The 19013-nt window shown below is 43.6% G+C and overlaps 1 protein-coding gene across 2 annotated transcripts in view; it reads left to right on the top strand.

The window, feature by feature from the left end:
* PTGIS (prostaglandin I2 synthase) overlaps positions 1 to 19013 on the top strand; it is a 53285-nt gene that overhangs the window by 11365 nt on the left and 22907 nt on the right. For both annotated transcript variants that reach the window (XM_083744468.1, XM_083744469.1), the window contains exons 2-5: positions 7373 to 7496; positions 11658 to 11836; positions 15987 to 16130; positions 17837 to 17991. In XM_083744468.1, the coding sequence (XP_083600594.1) occupies positions 7373 to 7496; positions 11658 to 11836; positions 15987 to 16130; positions 17837 to 17991 (602 nt within the window). The remainder of the gene's footprint in view (positions 1 to 7372; positions 7497 to 11657; positions 11837 to 15986; positions 16131 to 17836; positions 17992 to 19013) is intronic.

A 19013-nucleotide genomic window follows, 5' to 3' on the forward strand; every position in this document is an offset into this window, starting at 1 on the left:
ATGTAGCAGTTAGGTGAGGAGTATGGAGGGAAGGCCTACCCCAGGGGCCGGCAACCTTTTTCAGCCATGGGCCAGTCCACCGTCCCTCAGACCATGTGGTGGGCCGGACTATATTTTGAAAAAATAATAATGAACGAATTCCTATGCCCCACAAATAACCCAGAGATGCATTTTAAATAAAAGGACACATTCTACTCATGTGAAAACACGCTGCTTCCTGGACCGTCCACTGGCTGGATTGAGAAGGCAGTTGGGCCGCATCCGGCCCATGGGCCTTAGGTTGCCTACCCCTGGCCTACCCATTTGTTCTGTGGCACAGAGAAACTTCTTTGGTGGTGCTCAATCGAGGTACAGTCATATCTCATGTTACGTTTGCTTCCTGTTATGTTTTTTCAGGTTGCGTCCTGCGGCGACCTGGAAGTACCGGAAAGGGTTACTTCTGGGTTTTGCCGCTCGCGCATGCGCAGACACACAAAGTGACATCACGCGCATGCGCAGAAGTGGTGAATCACAACCCGCGCGTGCGCAGACGCGCTGCTGCGGTTTGCGTTCCTTTCATGTTGCGAACAGGCCTCTGGAACGGATCCCGTTCACAACCAGAGGTATCGCTGTACTTAACTGGGCAGCAAAGGCTGGTTTGGCAAGCTTCTTCTAATGCATTCTATCCTCACACGTACAGGACTTGTTGAGAAGTCTGAGCTTTTAAAAGTATACATAACTGACTTGATGGGTATTATAAGGAAGAATCAGCCAGCAGCAGAAGACTTTAAGTTTTGAAAACACTGAAAGGAGAGGATCTGACCACTCTCTTGCCATGTGAATTTCACTTCAAGACTGAGCCAAGCTGTTCCTGCCCCATTCCTTGCTGTGTGTGTGAGATTATCTGCTCAAAAGACGTTTGTGTTGGCAGTCAGCTTCTGTCATTGTCCCAGTGATCTGCTTAAGGAAGCCCCTAAGGCGAGAAGGGGAAATGCGGCCAGCCGTCTGCTAGCTCCACAAAACCAGCAAAAGAATTCACCAACGCAAACTGGGCAGCTCATCTCCCTTTTGCACAGGGCACCAGAGAAGCAGAAAGCAGAGGCTGGTGGGAGCATTAAGACATTTCCAATTTGCACATTGAAGATCAAGGAAGGAGATGGGACATTGAGAAAATCCTGTAGGAAAGAATGGGCCAAACAGCACAGGGGTTTAAGATACAATTTCACAACATTTATTTTCTTTTTTGTTTTATTGGAACAAAAACAAATTGTTGGGGGTGGTTGTGCTTATGTGGGGGGGTGAAAGGGTGTATCTGTGCTTTCGTACTAAGGGAGGGAGGGTTAACTCTTTCTCTCCTGCCATTTTCCAAATCTAAATCACACCAACTCCATAGCTGTTATTTGGTCTCACTGAGGGGAAAACAGAGCAGAAATAAGAAAATAAATGGGGAGGATGCCTCCCCCTCCTTTTTTTTTAAAAAAAGAGTAATAGTCATGGAATGTAAAATCCTGTAAGCACATACAAAGTGCCTCTATGCACCAGTCCAACTCTTCAGAACTGTTTCTTAATCTTGGAATAAATTGAAATGTCCCAAATTAGTAGGACAAATAAAGAAGGAAGCAAAGGGGGAGAAACAGTTTTGCTTGCTAGATGCCCTGTAAAGCACTGTATTTTAGTATTTAGCCTTAGTGATCGTAGTATTATGATTTTAAATAAATTGTTGTTGATGATGGTGATTTCTTGTTTTGAGTAGTTGTACATTGGTTTGAATATATTGTACAATTCAGTGTTGTTAATAAAGAGATACCATAGGCACATTGGCACAAAAGCAAGCCATTAAAAGGGGTGGAGAACCTCCACATGTTGTTGGACTCAAACTCTCATTATCTGGACTCATTCCAGTCTGGATCTGACATAGAATTGGCCCTGGTCACCCTGACGGATGACTTTGAGGGACAGGGAAGAGGATCTCTCAGCAGTTTTCTATAACATTGATGATGGTGTTTTTCTGGACCATCACTAAAAATTCAATAAACATACCTAAACTTTATTATTTACTGTTGCTGTTATAGAAAACCTTTTTCTTTTAATGCACTACTGGGGACGGATCTTGAGGGGGGGGGGGAAAGCATTTTCCCCATTTAGTTTTGTGGCACCTACCTTTAGGAATTCCTTCCCTTGAATATTAGACAGGTACCACCTATTTTTGTCTTTTTGGCCCCTACTGAAGACCTTCCTCTTTAAACAAGCCTTTTAAGTTGAGATCTTTCCCTGTCTGCTTCTGTGTTAGAACTGTTTTTAATATATTAGAGCTCTTTTAAATTTCTTTATTATTATTATTAATAATAATAATAATAATAATAATGTGTTTGTTTTGCCACCCCAGTCTCCATGGGGAGGAAGGTTGGGATATAAATTTAATTATTTGATTATTTAGTTAATTCATAATATGCTATTTCCATCTGCTAATAGCGTTCAGTATCTGGCCATCATATTTTCCCACTGACGGGACAGAATGTATTTCTTTGTAAATTGTCTTGTACAGTAGAAACTGGGGGTGGGTGAGGGAGACAGTTTATTTCAGGATTCCTGCGTCCTTTGCTTTATTTTGTCTGGTAGCCAAAACCAGCAAACGCAGTGATTATGTAAAGTTGTGGCATGCCAATGTACAGGCGTTAATTCAAGCCATCCTATTTAATCAAAATAGGGAACTGAGAAACGGGCAGCTTGGTTCCCAGCACATTTCTTGGGAACTAAGTCAGTGGGTTTATTGTCAGGAAAATACGCAGTCTAAAATGATATATGAGTTGAGGGTCTAAACTATGGCTGAAAGGTTTGGGGTTTTGTCCTTTTTTGAGGACCTGACAGGGGTTTAGAAAATTGTGAATGTTTGGAGAAAGCAGACAATCTTCTTATTCTGTCAGTAATAAGAGCTGCAGGGCATGCAGTAATAATAATAATAATAATAATAATAATAATAATTTATTTATTCCCTGCCCATCTGACTGGGTTTCCCAGCTTTAAACATAAAAAACTTCTCTAAACAGGGCTGCCTTCAGATGTCTTTTAAAAATAGGATAGTTGCTTATTTCCTTGACATCTGATGGGAGGGCATTCCACAGGGCAGGCACCACTACGGAGAAGGCCCTCTGCCTGGTTCCCTGTAACTTCACTTCTTGCAGTGAGGGAACTGCCAGAAGGCCCTCGGCACTGGACCTCAGTGTCTGGTATACAGGACCAAGGTCGTTTAGGGCTTTAAAGGTAAGCACCAACACTTTGAATTGAACACACAGAATTGAACTTCTGTGCTGGAAGCCTGGAGTGGTGATTTGCATGCTTGGAAAGAGTAGCTCAACATGTCGTGATCTGATCTAGCCATACTCTAAACAAGCTAGACCTCTCTGATTTAGGAAAACCAGCCGTGTCCAGTTCCTCATTTGGGATACGGAAATGCCCGATGAGCCCACTGTTTCGTTAGATCCACTTCTTCTTTTTGGTCCTCTGAAAGAAACAGTTTGTGTTTACTTCCTACCCTCCAACATGTTGAGTCCCAAAACCAGGAGGCACATCTTCCCATCCATGCTCCTGCACAAGGTGCGTGACCATGATCATGAAGCCCAAATGAAGCACTTTATCCTAGGTCATGCTCTCACTGTGCCCAAAAGAGTGCATTTTGGGGCACTGTGCAAGATTGCAGCCCTGAAAAAAGGGTGAAGTTTCAGCGCAAAGTATTGAGAGGTCACGGCACCCAAAATGGTGGTTGTGATCTTGTGGGGAGAAAAATAGAATGTCCTGGTTTTCCCAAGACACTTGCAGGGTATGTTAACTCTGATGAGTACGTCTGAGGATTCCAGGGTATGGTCTGAAACATTTTTGTTCCCAGATGCTTAGGAAGCTGAGGTAATTTCAATCTGTTTTAGCATTTTAACTTTTGTATGTTTTAAAGTACCCGGGATGCGGGTGGCGCTGTGGGTAAAACCTCAGTGCCTAGGACTTGCTGATCGTATGGTCGGCAGTTCGAATCCCCGTGGCAGGGTCAGCTCCCATCGTTCAGTCCCAGCTCCTGCCCACTTAGCAGTTCGAAAGCACTCTTAAGTGCAAGTAGATAAATAGGTACCGCTTTATAGCGGGAAGGTAAACAGTGTTTACATGTGCTGCGCTGGTGCTGGCTCGCCAGCTGCAGCTTCGTCACGCTGGCCACGTGACCCGGAAGTGGCTTCGGATGGCACCAGCTCATGGCCTCTAGAGCGAGATGAGCACGCAACCCTAAAGTCGGACACGACTTGCCTGTACGGGCAAGGGTACCTTTACCTTTACCTTATGTTTTAAAGTAGAGTTGTGAATTTTTCTTGTCGATTTATCTTCTTGTAAACCACTTTGAAGTTTTTTAAACAATCAAGCTGCCTATAAATTTAATGAAATGATTAAATAAAATGTTTGCTGCTTTGGGTTCCATAGTAGGGTTATAAATAGGAATTAATTCAGGAGTTTGGAGAACAACTCATTCCAGAACGTTCTGCCCCACTTTTCTTTTCCTCCGGTGTTTTTCTGGAAAAATCTAGCATGCTTACCTGCCTGCACGTAGCTCCTACTGACTTTTAAAAGAGTGTACAAAATGCAGGAAAGGCATGAGGTGCTTTCAAATCAAACTGAAATAATAAACGCCTTTTTGTAATGCTGTATTTTTAACATTTTGGTTTTGAAACTGCAGGAAGGCTTTGGAGCCAAGATGTCACCCTGCCTGTCCTTTTTTAGAATAGATTAACCCACAGTTTACGTAAACTAAGCTATTGGTTAGCAGCAGAATCCTGTGTGGCCTGCTGGTTTTTGGCTAACAGAAAAGCAGATTTCCATTCCTCTTAAGCCTTTTATTAATTCAACTAATCACTGTGATTTAAGACATAGGTAAACAATTGAAATTGGGTTGCAGTATCAGCACGGGCCTCTTGCAGAGGAAAATGATCACTCCCCCATTTGAACACAGACAGCTCTTTACACGTGATTACCGTAGGTCTGAAAGCTGAGCACAAAAAGCATTGTGTGTGAGAGCAAATGGAACTTCAGCCTGGGGTGTTAATATCTGTGACACTGCAGATGACCTTCAATTAAAGTGGCCATTGATGAATTACCAATAAAGAGAGCAAATGAAGAAATGGCTTTGCATAAATTTTGCCTTGGCTACTTTATGTGTATAGGTGCAAATTTAGAATATATATATATATATATTACGGTTGAAATCTTTATTTTTTAGGACCCACCCTATTCTTGTGACTGTTAACTTGTTTTATTTTATTTTCTTTTAAACTATCAATTCTTTATGGATTAAAAAAATTGCATGTCTGTACAAACATTATGTACTATCTCTTAACAGGTTAAAAAATGAGAAAATTATATAAAATAGAAAATTTATAAAGAAAAAGAAGAAGAAATAAAGAAGTAACAGATAAGAAACAAAGAAATCAAATAAAAAACCAAAAAAGACTAAGTTATTTACATAGTAAAAGTACTTATCGGCACAATCCTTCCCATCCTTCTCATTATACTGTTTGATATAACATTCTTTTTTACACAGGTTTACATTGTTTAATATAATTTCTTTCTGCTTTGTATACATTCCTTTGATCTTTTTCTTTACAGATATCACACAATTTCTTCTAATATGGAGTTATTTGTACAATAAAGTTTTACATAATACATAAACAATGTTCTTATATCTTTTTTAATTTCTGGTAGTAGTATAGGAAAATCTCTGGGGGGTTTTTGAAGGTGATTTTAAATAGTTTCTTAAACTCGTTAAAATATTATTCCAGTATTTGCCAATGGCTACACAGGTCCACCACATATGATAGTATGACTACTCCTCTTTTTTGCATCTCCAACAGGTTGATGTTTTCCCTTTATACAGCAAGCTTTTTGGGAGTAAGATGCCTTCCATATACAATTTTCATGGCGTTTTCCCTGAGATTATAGCATGCTGCGAATTTAATGTCTGTTGTCCATAATCTCTCCCATTGCTCCATAAGTATATTATGCCCAAAGTCCTGCGCCCATTTAACCATAACTGCTTTAACTTGTTCCTCTTTTGTTTCCCATTCCAGATGATGCTCATACACTCGTGAAATACTTTCCTTTTTGTTAAATATTAATTCTCTTTCAAATCTAGATGTTTCCTTTGCAGTTCCTTGTTTTGAATCTATAGTTAATCTTTGATGTAGCTGGAATATTGTAGCCAATCTGTTAGCAAGTTTTTAATTTCCTCATATTTCTTCAGTGTTGGTTTATCCTTATCTACTTCCAAGACTGATCTATATGTTGGCCATTCTCCTTTCATGTTTCTTTTTTTAACTGCCATGGCTTCTGTGGCTGAGGTCCATAGGGGTATCTTTGGCTCCAATATTCCTTTGTATTTAATCCATATTTTGTACTGTATAATGATTTCCTTATCACATGGCTCAAAAATCCCCTGTGGGCTTTCACTTTGTCATATACTAAATACCCGTGCCAGCCATACCTAGTATTGTGGCCTTCTAGATCTAACACGTCAGTTTCTTTTAACGTAATCCAGTCTTTTATCCATTGCATTCCTGCAGCCGCGTGATATAATTATTTTGACTAGAAATATAATCCATCAGTTTGTTCCCGTAGTGCTAAATGCTGATAGCCATATTCAAAGCCTCCATTTCCCCTTCTTTGTGGTCTTTTTCTTTAAATAAATCATAGAATCACTGAATTGTGGTGTTGGAAGAGACCACAAGGGTCACCAACTCTAATATCCACAATGCAGGAATCTTTTGCCCAGTGTGGGGCTTGGACCCACGAAACTGAGATTAAGAGTCTCATGTTGTGCCGACTGAGCTATTCCAGCAGACTGGTTGGACTGGAAAACCCTTCAAAGAGAGAAATCTTTCAAATAAAGGACTGTCTTTTTATTCAGAATAATTGTCACACACAGGAGGAATATGGATATAGAATGCTTCACCTACGGGTTTAAAAATCACTCAATGTGTCAAGATGAATAGATTTCATTAATATTGCAGTTGTTGTACAGTCCTACCTCATGTTGAATATGCTTCATGTTGAGCACGTTTCAGTTGTGCTCCGCAGCAACTGGAAGTAACGGAGCGCGTTACTTCTGGGTTTCGCCACTCGCGCATGCGCAGACACTCAAACTGACATCACGCGAATGCGCAGAAGCGGCAAAAAGCGACATGCACGTGCGCAGACATGCCATCGCTAGTTATGTTTGCTTCTGGATGCGAACGGGGCTCCGGAACGGATCCTGTTCGCATCCCGAGGTACCACTATATAAGGGAGTCTGGAATGATAATGATAAGAGTTTGGAATGATTAAATGCCAATATAGTTAATAGTTTTCATATTGGTCTTATTTCCAGGCGACCGGGGGAACCTCCACTTGACAAAGGTTGCATTCCTTGGCTTGGGCATGCGCTGGAATTTGGCAGAGATGCCGCCAAGTTCATGAGTGACATGAGGAAGAAGCATGGGGATATTTACACGGTGAGTACCAAGTCCTCTCCGTGAGCCACCTTAGCATTTAATTTTACATTATTGTTTTTCGAAGGAGATGAATGGGTGCCACCATGACTCAGGCCCTGGTCTCCTGCTCCTCACATCACCAGTGCTCTTGGTCAGAGGATGTGCCTGTAGCAGGACAGGAGATTAGCAGCATTTAGCAGAGAGATGCTAGGACAAATGTCACCAATATGGGGTCTGTGGACACAATAACACCCTTGGGGGAGCCTAAAAGGCCTCTGATCCTCTACCCGCCCACTAATTGCCCCTCTTCGTCATGAGTGGTGAAGATTTTTACCTTTTTCTCCCTTGAGTACATAAAGCTGAAGGAGGAAGTTGGTAGGGTGACACACATTCCCTCTTTCTCTTTTGATTGTATGTGCTTTCCAGGGTTCAGATTAAATCTACTGGGTCAAACTTTTACCCAAATTACTTAGGATATGTGTATGCACTTTCTCTTTCTGTGTCTCTATTTGCGTGCACTGTGTGTGTGTGTGATTTAGGAAGAAAGTGACCCTAGAGCAGGTGTCCATGGGACTCACTCACAAATCTAAATGTGCCCATAGGCCTAAAAAGATGGGTGAGCCCTGTGCTAAGGGCTGGGGATAAGCAGCGAAGTGTTGCCTAACAGAGCTGTGTGTGCCTGGTGGCCAGTCCAGCACCCCTGAAGCTGCTGCGGTAGATGACACTGTCCCACCACCAGTGTTGAAGTAAGATTTAAATGCCTGCCCAGTTGAGTTTGAGAAGAGCACTATCTCTATCTTGTTTTTTGCCTCGGGCATCTCAGTGTCTTGAGCCATTCCTGAACTATTGACAACTTGAGACCCTAGTTTTGTGGGAGAAGCCCAGAATTCCCTTGAGTCCTGTGAAGCAGGTGATCCCAGAAAGCTAGTCTAAATTTAGAAAAAGTTCCTAGATCTTCTGCTTTCCCTCACTCTCAATAACCAGTCTCCCATTTCTCTCTATGCTTTCATTATGCTCTAAGTACTTTACTAACAGACCATTCCAACTCTGACCCTGGGTTGTGGGGCATTTGGATTGAGTGGAGGTGTCTGTCCACCCAGCTCTCCCAGCTGAACCAGACCTCTCATTTGCCCAGCTCCACTTGGTTCTGAATAGATGGGCAAATGAGAGGTCTACTGGCACTATCTCCACCCAGTGGAAAGCCCTGAAGGAGGGCACCGGAGCTGAAGTCTGGATGCACGGTGCAATGCAGTGGTGCGGCAGGTGGCGGTGCTGCAGTGCTGTGCATGGCAGTCAGCTCAGTGGAATCCCTCCTTCGTCGCCAGTGAAATATACTCAGAATCGAGTGTGAATTTCATGTTCTTTATTCAGCTCATAGTAGCAATGAATGAAACTTTCCCCAAAATGTCTAGCTATATATACATTATTTACACAATGGGCCCCGCGTGATTGGCTAATTCCGGGCTGCTCCTGTAGGCCAATCAGGTTGCGGATTCACCTCCTCCAGAAGCCTGATTGGCCACTCCTGCAGGCCAATCAGGTTGCTGATTCACTTCATCCAGGAACCTGATTGGCTGCTCCTGCAGGCCAATCAGGTCACTGATTCACTTCCACCTGGAGCTGGATTGGGTGGCTCCCGCGGACCAATCAGACTGCTGCATTGTGGATCCTATTGTTCTAGGATTCAGCTCCGTACATAACAGGTGGATAGGGCTGAGCTGGCCCAGGATCTGCTGGATCCCAAGCTGATCTCACTGCTATCACCAGCCAGCATAAGGCCCATTCACGACCCAAATGCACTGTATGTAGTGCTGTTTTTCTAGAAAAAGAGGTGCCGGAACTCACCATGAACACCTCCCTTGTTCTCTTATAATGGTGCCCTCCTGAGAGGTGCCGGAACTGAGTTCTGGCGAGTTCCAGTTGAAGAAAAAGCCCTGATTGTATCCCAAGAGCCAATTTCACACTCCAAAAAGCAAGAGAGAATGCAGCTGCTGTGCCTTCAGTCCTCCTGTGCCGCTTCCACTTCTTTCGTGCCTCTGCCTGCAAACAAAATTCTTCTTTTGCCTCACGGGAGATGAAGGTGGGTGATGGGATAATTGAAGCAATGGGGTGGGACAAGGCAAAGCAGCTGCATCCTGTCTTGCAGCTTTTCAAAAGCCAGGCACCATCTCTCGATGACGACCAAGCAACCTTAAGTGTGAGAAGCTTTGTGTACAAAATAGTCTACGCAGGGATAGCTTTTATGTGATCTTTCCTTTACAGGTCACAGGTCACGTCAGTTTTACATAATGACACAGTGCCTTCATGTTTAGACAACTCATCAGTGCAGCCTCCTGTTGCTCAATACACAATTCTTCAGAGAGAGAAATAAACTCATAGGGAGATCTTGCACTATTAGGGAACACCAGCCATTCTTGCTGACCCACAGCCTTCTTCTCTTCAAGCATTGCTTCAAGGGAAACGCATGGCGACAGCCCTATACACAGGAATCAGTGAGCAAAGTTATGACACAGTTTTACCATTTGGGAAACCCTTGATTTTTATTTATTGTATCGCAGAGGTAGCTAACCCCTTTCCAGCCTGGGGGTTGGACTCTGGGCTAGCTAACTCTCCAATGGCCACTTGTGAGTGGTGGTTGCGGGGGCTTTTGCCACTGAAAACATGCTCTGGCTGGAACGCATGGCGCCACCACACATACAGCTCATATAAACCCACACGAAAGCGCACACACTCACCAGAATTGAAACAGGCACCAAAGGCAGATAAGAAGTCTTCCTCTGTGACATTATTTAACACACACAGACCACCCACATGTCACACAGACAGGAACGTGCCACACTGTTGTGCGATGTGTTGCTGGTCTTTTTTTTTTTTTTTAATAATTTTTATTAAATTTTCCACTTTAACTATCCAATCAAATCACATCAAATATTCCAAATTATACATATACATATCAAATAATCCAAATATTCTGCAAAATTATAATTTTTTTAATAGGACTTCCCATGCTTCAAGTTCGGCAGGTTCTGATCATCTCATACTTCTACTGCTTTTCATAGTCATTTTCGATGGTTCCTCTAATTCTTCCTGTTGTTAACCTTCCTTCTTTCACGGCCTCTGAGTTGTTCTGACAAGTGAGTTGAAACTAGCAATGATGTGTTTCTGTGTGGATTTTATGTCTATGATTCCCCTCTATAAGTTTGCAGCATCTCCTCACATGCTGGTGTTTCTGCCGAATCAATCCAAAGGTCTTTTTGCTTCTGGCCGCCGCCATCTTCACTCAGTTCTGATGAAATCAAGTCTAAGCATCTGCTCATTAATTTTCCCAGGCCGGTTGCATCAAACATTAGCCTTTCCAAGGGAGTTTTACCAAATCAAACTGGAAATACAAATATTAAAGGCTCACCTCCCCCTATGGCTATTTGTAATTCTGCAGCTCGGTCTTGACTTCCATCATGGTGGATTTCCAAATTTAAAAGTGTGACACAGCTCCTACACAGATTCTAGGAAACCATCCAAAGTTTTTTTAACATCTCTCCAGTGGCTAATGAGATCCTGCTTCTGTCTAATATCAACAAATTGGAGAATCTTTTATCCTCTTCCAAGCAAATCAAAGATCAAAAGGCTTAATTATATAATATTGTGATGTGCTGCTGGTCTTGGTGGAGAGGTTAGGTTTAAATCTTTCTACCAAGCTCAGTGCTGCATTTGGGGAGATCTCAGCATCTCAGCATGGGATTGAGGTTCTAAACCTCTCCATCAAGACCAGTGCTGACCTGGGAGGGGGGAATCATCACCAGAGTAGTCTCTGAAGAGCAGTGACAGATATTTTCCCACCCATCACAACACCATGCAGGGAGAAGAGGAACCACCCCTCCTAGTGCAGTGCTGTGATGGGGAAGAACATGGGGCTGATAGGAACCATATTGGCTCATTTAAGAACCTTCCCAAGAGGGAATAATGGAAAGTTCACGGTGCAGCTGTTTCGTTTCTGGTGCTATAAATATATGGCACCTAATTGCATTTACTTTTATTTCTTGGGGGTTTACAATGCTACTGGTTAAACATGGATTTGGAAAGCAATTGTATGACACATTTATTTCTAGGGCCACATTTATATTTTCACTTCCTTTAATGAATAACGCACAAGTTTCGCATTTTCGTGATTTGTTTGGATTTCAGGTTCAAGCTGCAGGGAAATTTGTCACTGTTTTACTGGACCCCCATTCCTACGAAGCAGTGCTTTGGGAATCACGTTCCAAGCTGGACTTTGGCCAGTATGCCCGCATTTTAATGGACCGAATGTTTGAAGTCAAGCTGCCGGATTATGACCCTAATGCGGAAAAGGTCATGATGAGAATGTAGGTGCCTTTCTTACATGAAGAGTGCTTGCAAAAGCCAAGCCGCTGTACCATGGACCATCTATTTATTTGTTGCATGTGTGTTCCACCATTCCTCCAAGGAGCTCAAGGTGGTGACCCCCTCCCCATTTTATCCTCACAACAACCCTGTGAGGTTAGGCTGAGCAGCAACGCTCATCCAGTGATGAGCTGGCTTGGCCTAAAGAGACTTGGCATCCAACATCATAGAAGGGACCACAAGGGTCCTCTATAGATAAAGTAGTAAAGGGACCCCTGACCATGAGGTCCAGTCACGGATGACTCTGGGGTTGCGGCGCTCATCTCGCTTTATTGGCTGACGGAGCTGGCGTACAGCTTCCCGGTCATGTGGCCAGCATGTCTAAGCCGCTTCTGGTGAACCAGAGCCGTTTACCTTCCCGCTGGAGTGGTACCTATTTATCTACTTGCACTTTGACGTGCTTCCAAACTGCTAGGTTGGCAGGAGCAGGGACCGAGCAACGGGAGCTCACTCCGTCACTGGGATTTGAACCGCCGACCTTCTGATTGGCAAGTCCTAGGCTCTGTGGTTTAACCCACAGCGCCACCCGTGTCCCTTCCTGTATAGATAGATGGATTGAATATATATACTGCCCTATATTCAGGGGTCTCAGGGCAGTTCGACTCCTGTAAGGCAGGAATCATTTTGCCCAGAGTGGATCTCAAATCCATGACCCTGATATTAAGAATCTCATGCTCTACCAATCCAGAGGGCTGCATTTTCCTCATCCCTGTTTTAAAGGTCCTTACAAGAAGAGATGGATAAGCAGCTTGGCTTTGTAAATATTGTTGTTTTCAGAGTCTTCCTGTAGAATCTCCAATTTTGAATGGTGTCTGGGTTTTAATCTTTTGTACCCGGGGGTGGGGGTGGATCTCTAGCATAGCCACAAACTGCATTAAACTCTTAAAACTGAGGGGGAGGGCAGAGGGAGAAGGCAATAGCAGAACATAAACAACCAGACCTCAGAGTTTACACTGGCAAACGAAAAGGAAAAAACAACAACACTGAGGATAAATGCTCATTTGATGGAGCTGGAGTCACATGACTGGAAGCATTAGATAACTGTGTTTACAGCTCAGTACTATTGGGTGGGGGCAGGGAATGATGCTGCAAGTTGCACTTGCTTGACAACAACCTTACAATGCCGGCACTTTTATGAATGCTTTGTAAAGGCATATGCAACTTTGGGCCTGGATAGTTGGGAGAACAGCTGATGTCATCTGGTTATGACTCTCCAATGGCTGGCATCTGCAAGAGAGGCTCTCTTGGTTGCCCTGCCTTTAGCTGATGCTTATTATGCAGCAATATGGGGGACAGCCTTCTCGGTGGTGGCACCCCAGTTCTGGAATTCCCTCCCCTACAAGATACAAGTGGCACCAACTCTCTTGAGTTTTTGGCATTAGCTGAGGAGCTGGTTGATTATATCTAAATTTTGCAGAAAGTGGCTTGTGTAAGGTCGCTTGGTGAGCTCATAGCAAAGGCGAGATTGGAACCTGGTCTGCATTTCCATCTCTTTGTCTCAACTCAGGGGCAGGAAACCTCTGGCTTGCAGGATAATCTGTGGGAAGCATGCTGCTGAAGCAGACTTCTGCAGCCAGCAGGATGAGTGGACAATACAATCCTGCTCAGTTTGGCTGCACCTACCTGTTCCCCTGCTGGGAACAGGTGTGCACAGCCTAAGTGCAGTGTGGGGCTTTTTGAAAGCTCTTTTGTAAACAGTCCTGTGCTGCTCTTTAAGCAGAAGAAGCAGAAGTAAAGGGGTTTTCAAATAACTCCATGCTGCACTTTGAAGTTCTGACAGCAGGTGCTACAAAGCACCGCATTACTTGATGTCACTATGATGTCAGGTGATTGACAGGTGTGTGGCCCCAGCCACATATACAATTTGGCCCTGCAGGGGTGGGGAAATAAGGATATGGCCTGTTGGTTAGAAATGGTTTCCTATTCCTTCCCCAGCCGATGATTCTTTTATTGTGAAGATGACACCATACAAGGGAATCCTGTTGCTTCTGGTTTCTTCTGATATTAATAATCGGTAGTACTCTTATTACACCTCAGTTGAATGGATCACAAAGATGTGCTTTACCACCTCCTTAGGTAAAAGCATAACCAGCAGATCGAATTAATGTTGGCTAATGTGAACAAGGAGTGGCTCTGCTGGATGCAAGTTCCTTGTGAAAGCTTTACTTGTGGAAGTTTCCCAGTGAGCGGGCCAAGAAAAACAGAGTCTTTTAGTCCTCTGAGATGTTCAGTAACAGAATGGTTCTCAAAGAAGCAATCGATGTAGTTTTGGGTAATGAAGGCTGCATGGTGTATGGGGCAGAATGAGGAGAGCTCCTGTCTCAGTTCAGTAGTGAACCTTGCTGTGGAATTTAAGGGCCAGACATCTTCTCCCTGCCTAACCTACATCTCAGGGTTGTTGTCAGCATAAAATGGAAAGAAATGCTGCCTGACCTCTTTGGAGGAAAGATGAGATGCAAATGTGACAGATATGTAAATGTAAGATAGTGGCTGCTCAGAAGGGCACCAAACCATACATTAATGTTGGCCACACTGTCAGCTTTGGGTCTTGTCATGTGGGGGCCTTTCTCTGTCTCTTCTCAAGGCCTTATTCCCTCAGCATGTTATATTCTGCTAGTTCCTTTACACTTGTTCTAACAAAAACAAGCCCAAGAGCTACAGTTTCCAGAGCTCCCTGCGAAGAGGGATGGTTAAACCACTCTAAAAACTGTTGCTAAGTGAGGGGAGCAGGTGTCTCCTAACCTATTCTCAGCACCCGTAAGAGACTGAAGTTCCCAGGGTCCTTTGGACTGTTGAAAGTGGTTTGATCCTGCTTTCAATTTATGGTCCAGGTGGGGCCTGCCTGTATATGCAGTGCATCTGAAGCGTGAACATCAGAAATAAATTCTAGGCTTCATGTTCAGTACAAAAAAGGGCACGTGGCAAATTGGCTGCCATTAATGAACTAAGAATGCACCCCGAAGTACACCTGTCCTCTCCAGCAGTTGTTGCAGGGAAATAATGGTAATGGTACGTAGACGTATTTTAGGAAAGCTTGCTGGCTCACTTAGGACCTCTGAGTTCATCCAAACCACTATCTATGCTTGCTTCTCTGAAATATACTCAGAGTCAAGAGTGGATTTCATGCTCTTTATTCAGCTCATAATGGTGAGGAGGAATGGAAGTTCCCCCAGAATGTCTGCTTTATATACATAATTTACACAATGGGCCCCACTTGATTGGCTAATTCCGGGATTCTCCTGTAGGCCAATCAGGTTCCAGATTCACTTCCACCTGGAGCTGGATTGGGTGGCTCCTGTGGACCAATCAGACTGCTGCATTCTGGATCCTATTGTTCTAGGACCAATCAGACTGCTGCATTTTGGATCCTATTCAACTCAGTACATAACATTTCCCATTAGCTCCTTTCTCTGGAATTGCCACCCTTTGGTCGTATGCTTTTTACAGAGAATCCAGATGATGCCGTTGTTAAATTGCTGAAGTCCAGTATTTTCTGTGTTGTCCTCCCATATTTTTTAGATCTCAGTTGTGGGCATTTTTAGCTGCTGTAGTCAAATGGGACTGCAGCTCAGTCAAAGCAACTGTGGATGATCATGCCTTTAATTTAAAGACTCCTGTTTGCAAGTCCTGCTCTTTGTATTGCTTCCTGCTGAGAAATGTGATGAGAGCCCCTTAATTGGCACTGTGACAGCTTCTCCTCCAGATGGGTGGTGGGGAGCTTTAAGTTACTGTATTTAGGAAAAATGACTACAGCAGAGGGAGACTCTTAGCACTGATTCTTTCACCATTAGCAGTAGTTTTGTGAGTTTAGTCCTTCAAGAACTCACAGGGTGCACGCAGCAGATAAGAAAGCCAATGTCACATGTGTTGCAGTTTTCAATGGGATTGCATTGTTCATGACTGAAACATTCTAAATCTTGCCTCTTACTGTTATTTTAATTGCTGATTTAAATTCTACACTTTGTAACAGGGCCTGTAACAAAAAAAAGGAAACTTATGTCTTATGAATGGTTAAACTACACCTTTAATAAGCTCTTGCTTTTATTCTTCTAAAGTAAAGAGGTTTGTTTTGTCCCACTTTTCCTTCCCCAGGACTCTGCAGAACAAGAATCTCCCCACCCTAACAAAGGCGATGTTCTTCAACTTACGAACCATTCTGCTTTCTGACCCAAGTAGAGGCAGCCAGCAGTGGAAAGAGGACGGTCTGTTTCACCTCTGCTACAGTACAATGTTCAGGTGAGCACAGCATACCTAAGCCCTTTCCTCTGATACAGAAAGATGGCGGTGAGGTCTGCTTAGGGCCAGCATATATTTATTCAGATGGTTTATATACCGCTTAGTTGCCATCATCTTGAAGCGATGCACAAGAAACTCAATATAATTAGTTAACATTACAAAGTCAGAATTCAATTAAGCTGCCTGCTGGAATAAACAAAGTATTCTGTGGGTGCTGGAAGTTCAACAGGTGGGGGGAGGGCTGTCTATCTCAACTGGAAAGGCATCTCATAAAACTGAGCTCACAATACCAACCCAATGGCTCCTTGTGAATACCAGCCATGCACCTGAACCATGGGCGACCACCAGTAGTGACTTGGCAGGGATATAAGGGATCAGGCGGTTCCTACATCAGATACCCAGGGGCATCTCTGGGTACCAGCTGGGGCTCCTAACTCAGCAGGGGACCCGCTGCCAACCCTCTGCTTTTCTTCCTCCTTGCTCTTGCTACCTGTTTGCCATTCCTCACAAGGAAAATGAACAGCAACAGGAAGGGAGAGAAGGATCAGCAGCATCCATCGGACCTTGCCCTCTCCCTCCGAGTGAGTCTGCAAACTGGACTAGCCCATAGGGTTGGTGCTGAGGAAGTGCTGAGCCCACAGAGAGCATCTTGCCCAAAGGCCCTCGAAACATGGGTCTGTCCAAGAAAGGAAGCTTGGTCTTAATTCTTAAGTGAAATCTGCAACGGTATGTCCTTAGGAATGAAATTGGCACAGTTGATTTCCTGGTCTATCCTTCCACCATCCTACAGGATGTGGAGAAGAATACATATTGAATGCCTAAATAGAAGTTGGCCTTGTAGAACACCACTTTTGATGAGAAAGAAAACACAATTTAAATATCAAATAGACCTTTAGCCCCACTGGGGATCTGGCATGTATATTGGTATGTATCTAGCCAGAATCACACAGTGGAACATTTTCAGTTCAGAAACCAGCCTGTTGGGGAGAGTTTAAAGCACAGATAGCCTTCCAGACATTTTTTGAATAATGTCACAACATTGGCCATGGTGGCTGAGATTAATGGGAGTAAGAGGCTAATAGCATCTGGAGGGCCACAGCTCTAAAGACTCCCGGCCCTCACTTTTTCACAAAAGTTCTCAAGAGTTGTAACCCAAGGTGACTTTACACTTGTGGAAAGGACTTCTGCTTCCACATTGTGGGACACTGTTTTCAAAACAGATGGAAGCTGGTTTGAGGGAAGATGCGCCAAAGAACAGCATTTCTCCAGAAGCAAGAGGATTGTGGCTGATGTTGTGTGTACTCACTGGAGCCTGAGTAAACAGCAATGCGTACACAGTCATTGTACACATAGTACACACCATATAGATGGTGATATTGTCAATAGATGAGGAGATTGATTATGAGAAAAAAGGGATGGAAGAGATAAAACTCAGTTTTGGATATACTGAGCATGAGATAAGCAAGAAAAATAGCAGAGAAGCAGATAGATATTTAATATAGATATGAATTTTCAAAAGGCACGCATAATGAGTTGAGGATGAAAGGGTTTGAATAGAGAGGTAGAGATGATACCGTTTCCATATAAATGGTACTGAAAGTCATTGTAATTAATACATTTGTTCAAGATGACTGTGATATTTATATTGCAAGAAAAGAAAAGTATTTTAAAAGAGGATTTTTATTGTTTCTATCCCCACTTGCCAGAGCTGGGTTCCTGACACTGTATGGCAATGAAGGCAAAGATTATGAGGACAGCAGGAATCAGGCTAAAGACCTGGCCTTCTCCCTGGAAATATACACTGAGTTTTATAAACTGGACCGTCTTTTGATGAAAGCTGCTCGCTCCATCTTGAGTGCAGGTTGGTGTGACTGGTCAAGAACAATCATTCCCCAAACTCTGGTGCTTGGTAAATTGGAAGTGGTGTGTGGCTTGGCCTCCCAAAACAACGCACTCCATCACCAAACCTGGAAATCCATCTCTCAGTCTTGTAGGCAGAGCTAACTGCTTGAGGCACCAGACTTGGGGAGAGCTCATGGGACTCTGGAGAATTGTAGGAGGCTGCCCCACCCCAGCATTTGCTGTTTGAGGTGGCTGCCTCAATCTGCCTAATGGTAGGGTCGGCTCTGCCCTATCCCCCAACATACCTTTATTTATGTAAATTTATTTTTTGCATTTTAAAATTAAGTTATGCGTATTTGCATAAATGCATATGCCTATGTGTGTGTGTGCATGCACACACACACACGAGCGCACAGATCTCTAAGGGATCTTGAATAGCCATAGGATTTCAGAACCGGAAGGTAATTTGAAAGCGATCTACTCCAACCTCCCTGCTTTGTGCAGGAATTTTGCAATAATAGAATCCTCAGCAGATGGGCCTGATGGGCCTCTTAGTTCACCTAGTGAATGCAAGTCCAGCACCTCCCAGGGAAGCCTTTTATACTGCCAAAAAACTCTTGTTATTATGAGCTTTCTCCTCATGGTAAGCCCAAGTCTGCCTCCTAGCAATTTCCACCCCTTTGTTTTGTCTTGCCTGCTGGACCAAAAGAACACAAGTCTGTACCACCGTCTAGATCTGGTGGCCCATCACCGTTGAGCTCTTTTGCTAAACCAGCAGAGCTTCTATCACACTCCTTTTCCACCGCTGCCAGAGCCATCTCTACCTTGGGAGCATTTTGGGCTAGCCCCTGTTTCTCAAATTTCATTCTCATGTCTTCAGAGTTTTGGCGGTGGCAGCTGCTGCTCAACTAACCAGATGTTCCCAGTTGCAAAAAAATGAGCCCATAACACTGCTGCATAAATGTGATCTGACAGTAACAGAAATGTAGCTTCCGAGAAGGATTAGACTACTTAATGTACAGAAGCTATTATGAGCAGTAG

The sequence above is a fragment of the Podarcis gaigeae genome (assembly GCF_964106915.1).
Source record: "Podarcis gaigeae genome assembly, chromosome: 6".
Lineage (NCBI taxonomy): Eukaryota > Metazoa > Chordata > Lepidosauria > Squamata > Lacertidae > Podarcis > Podarcis gaigeae.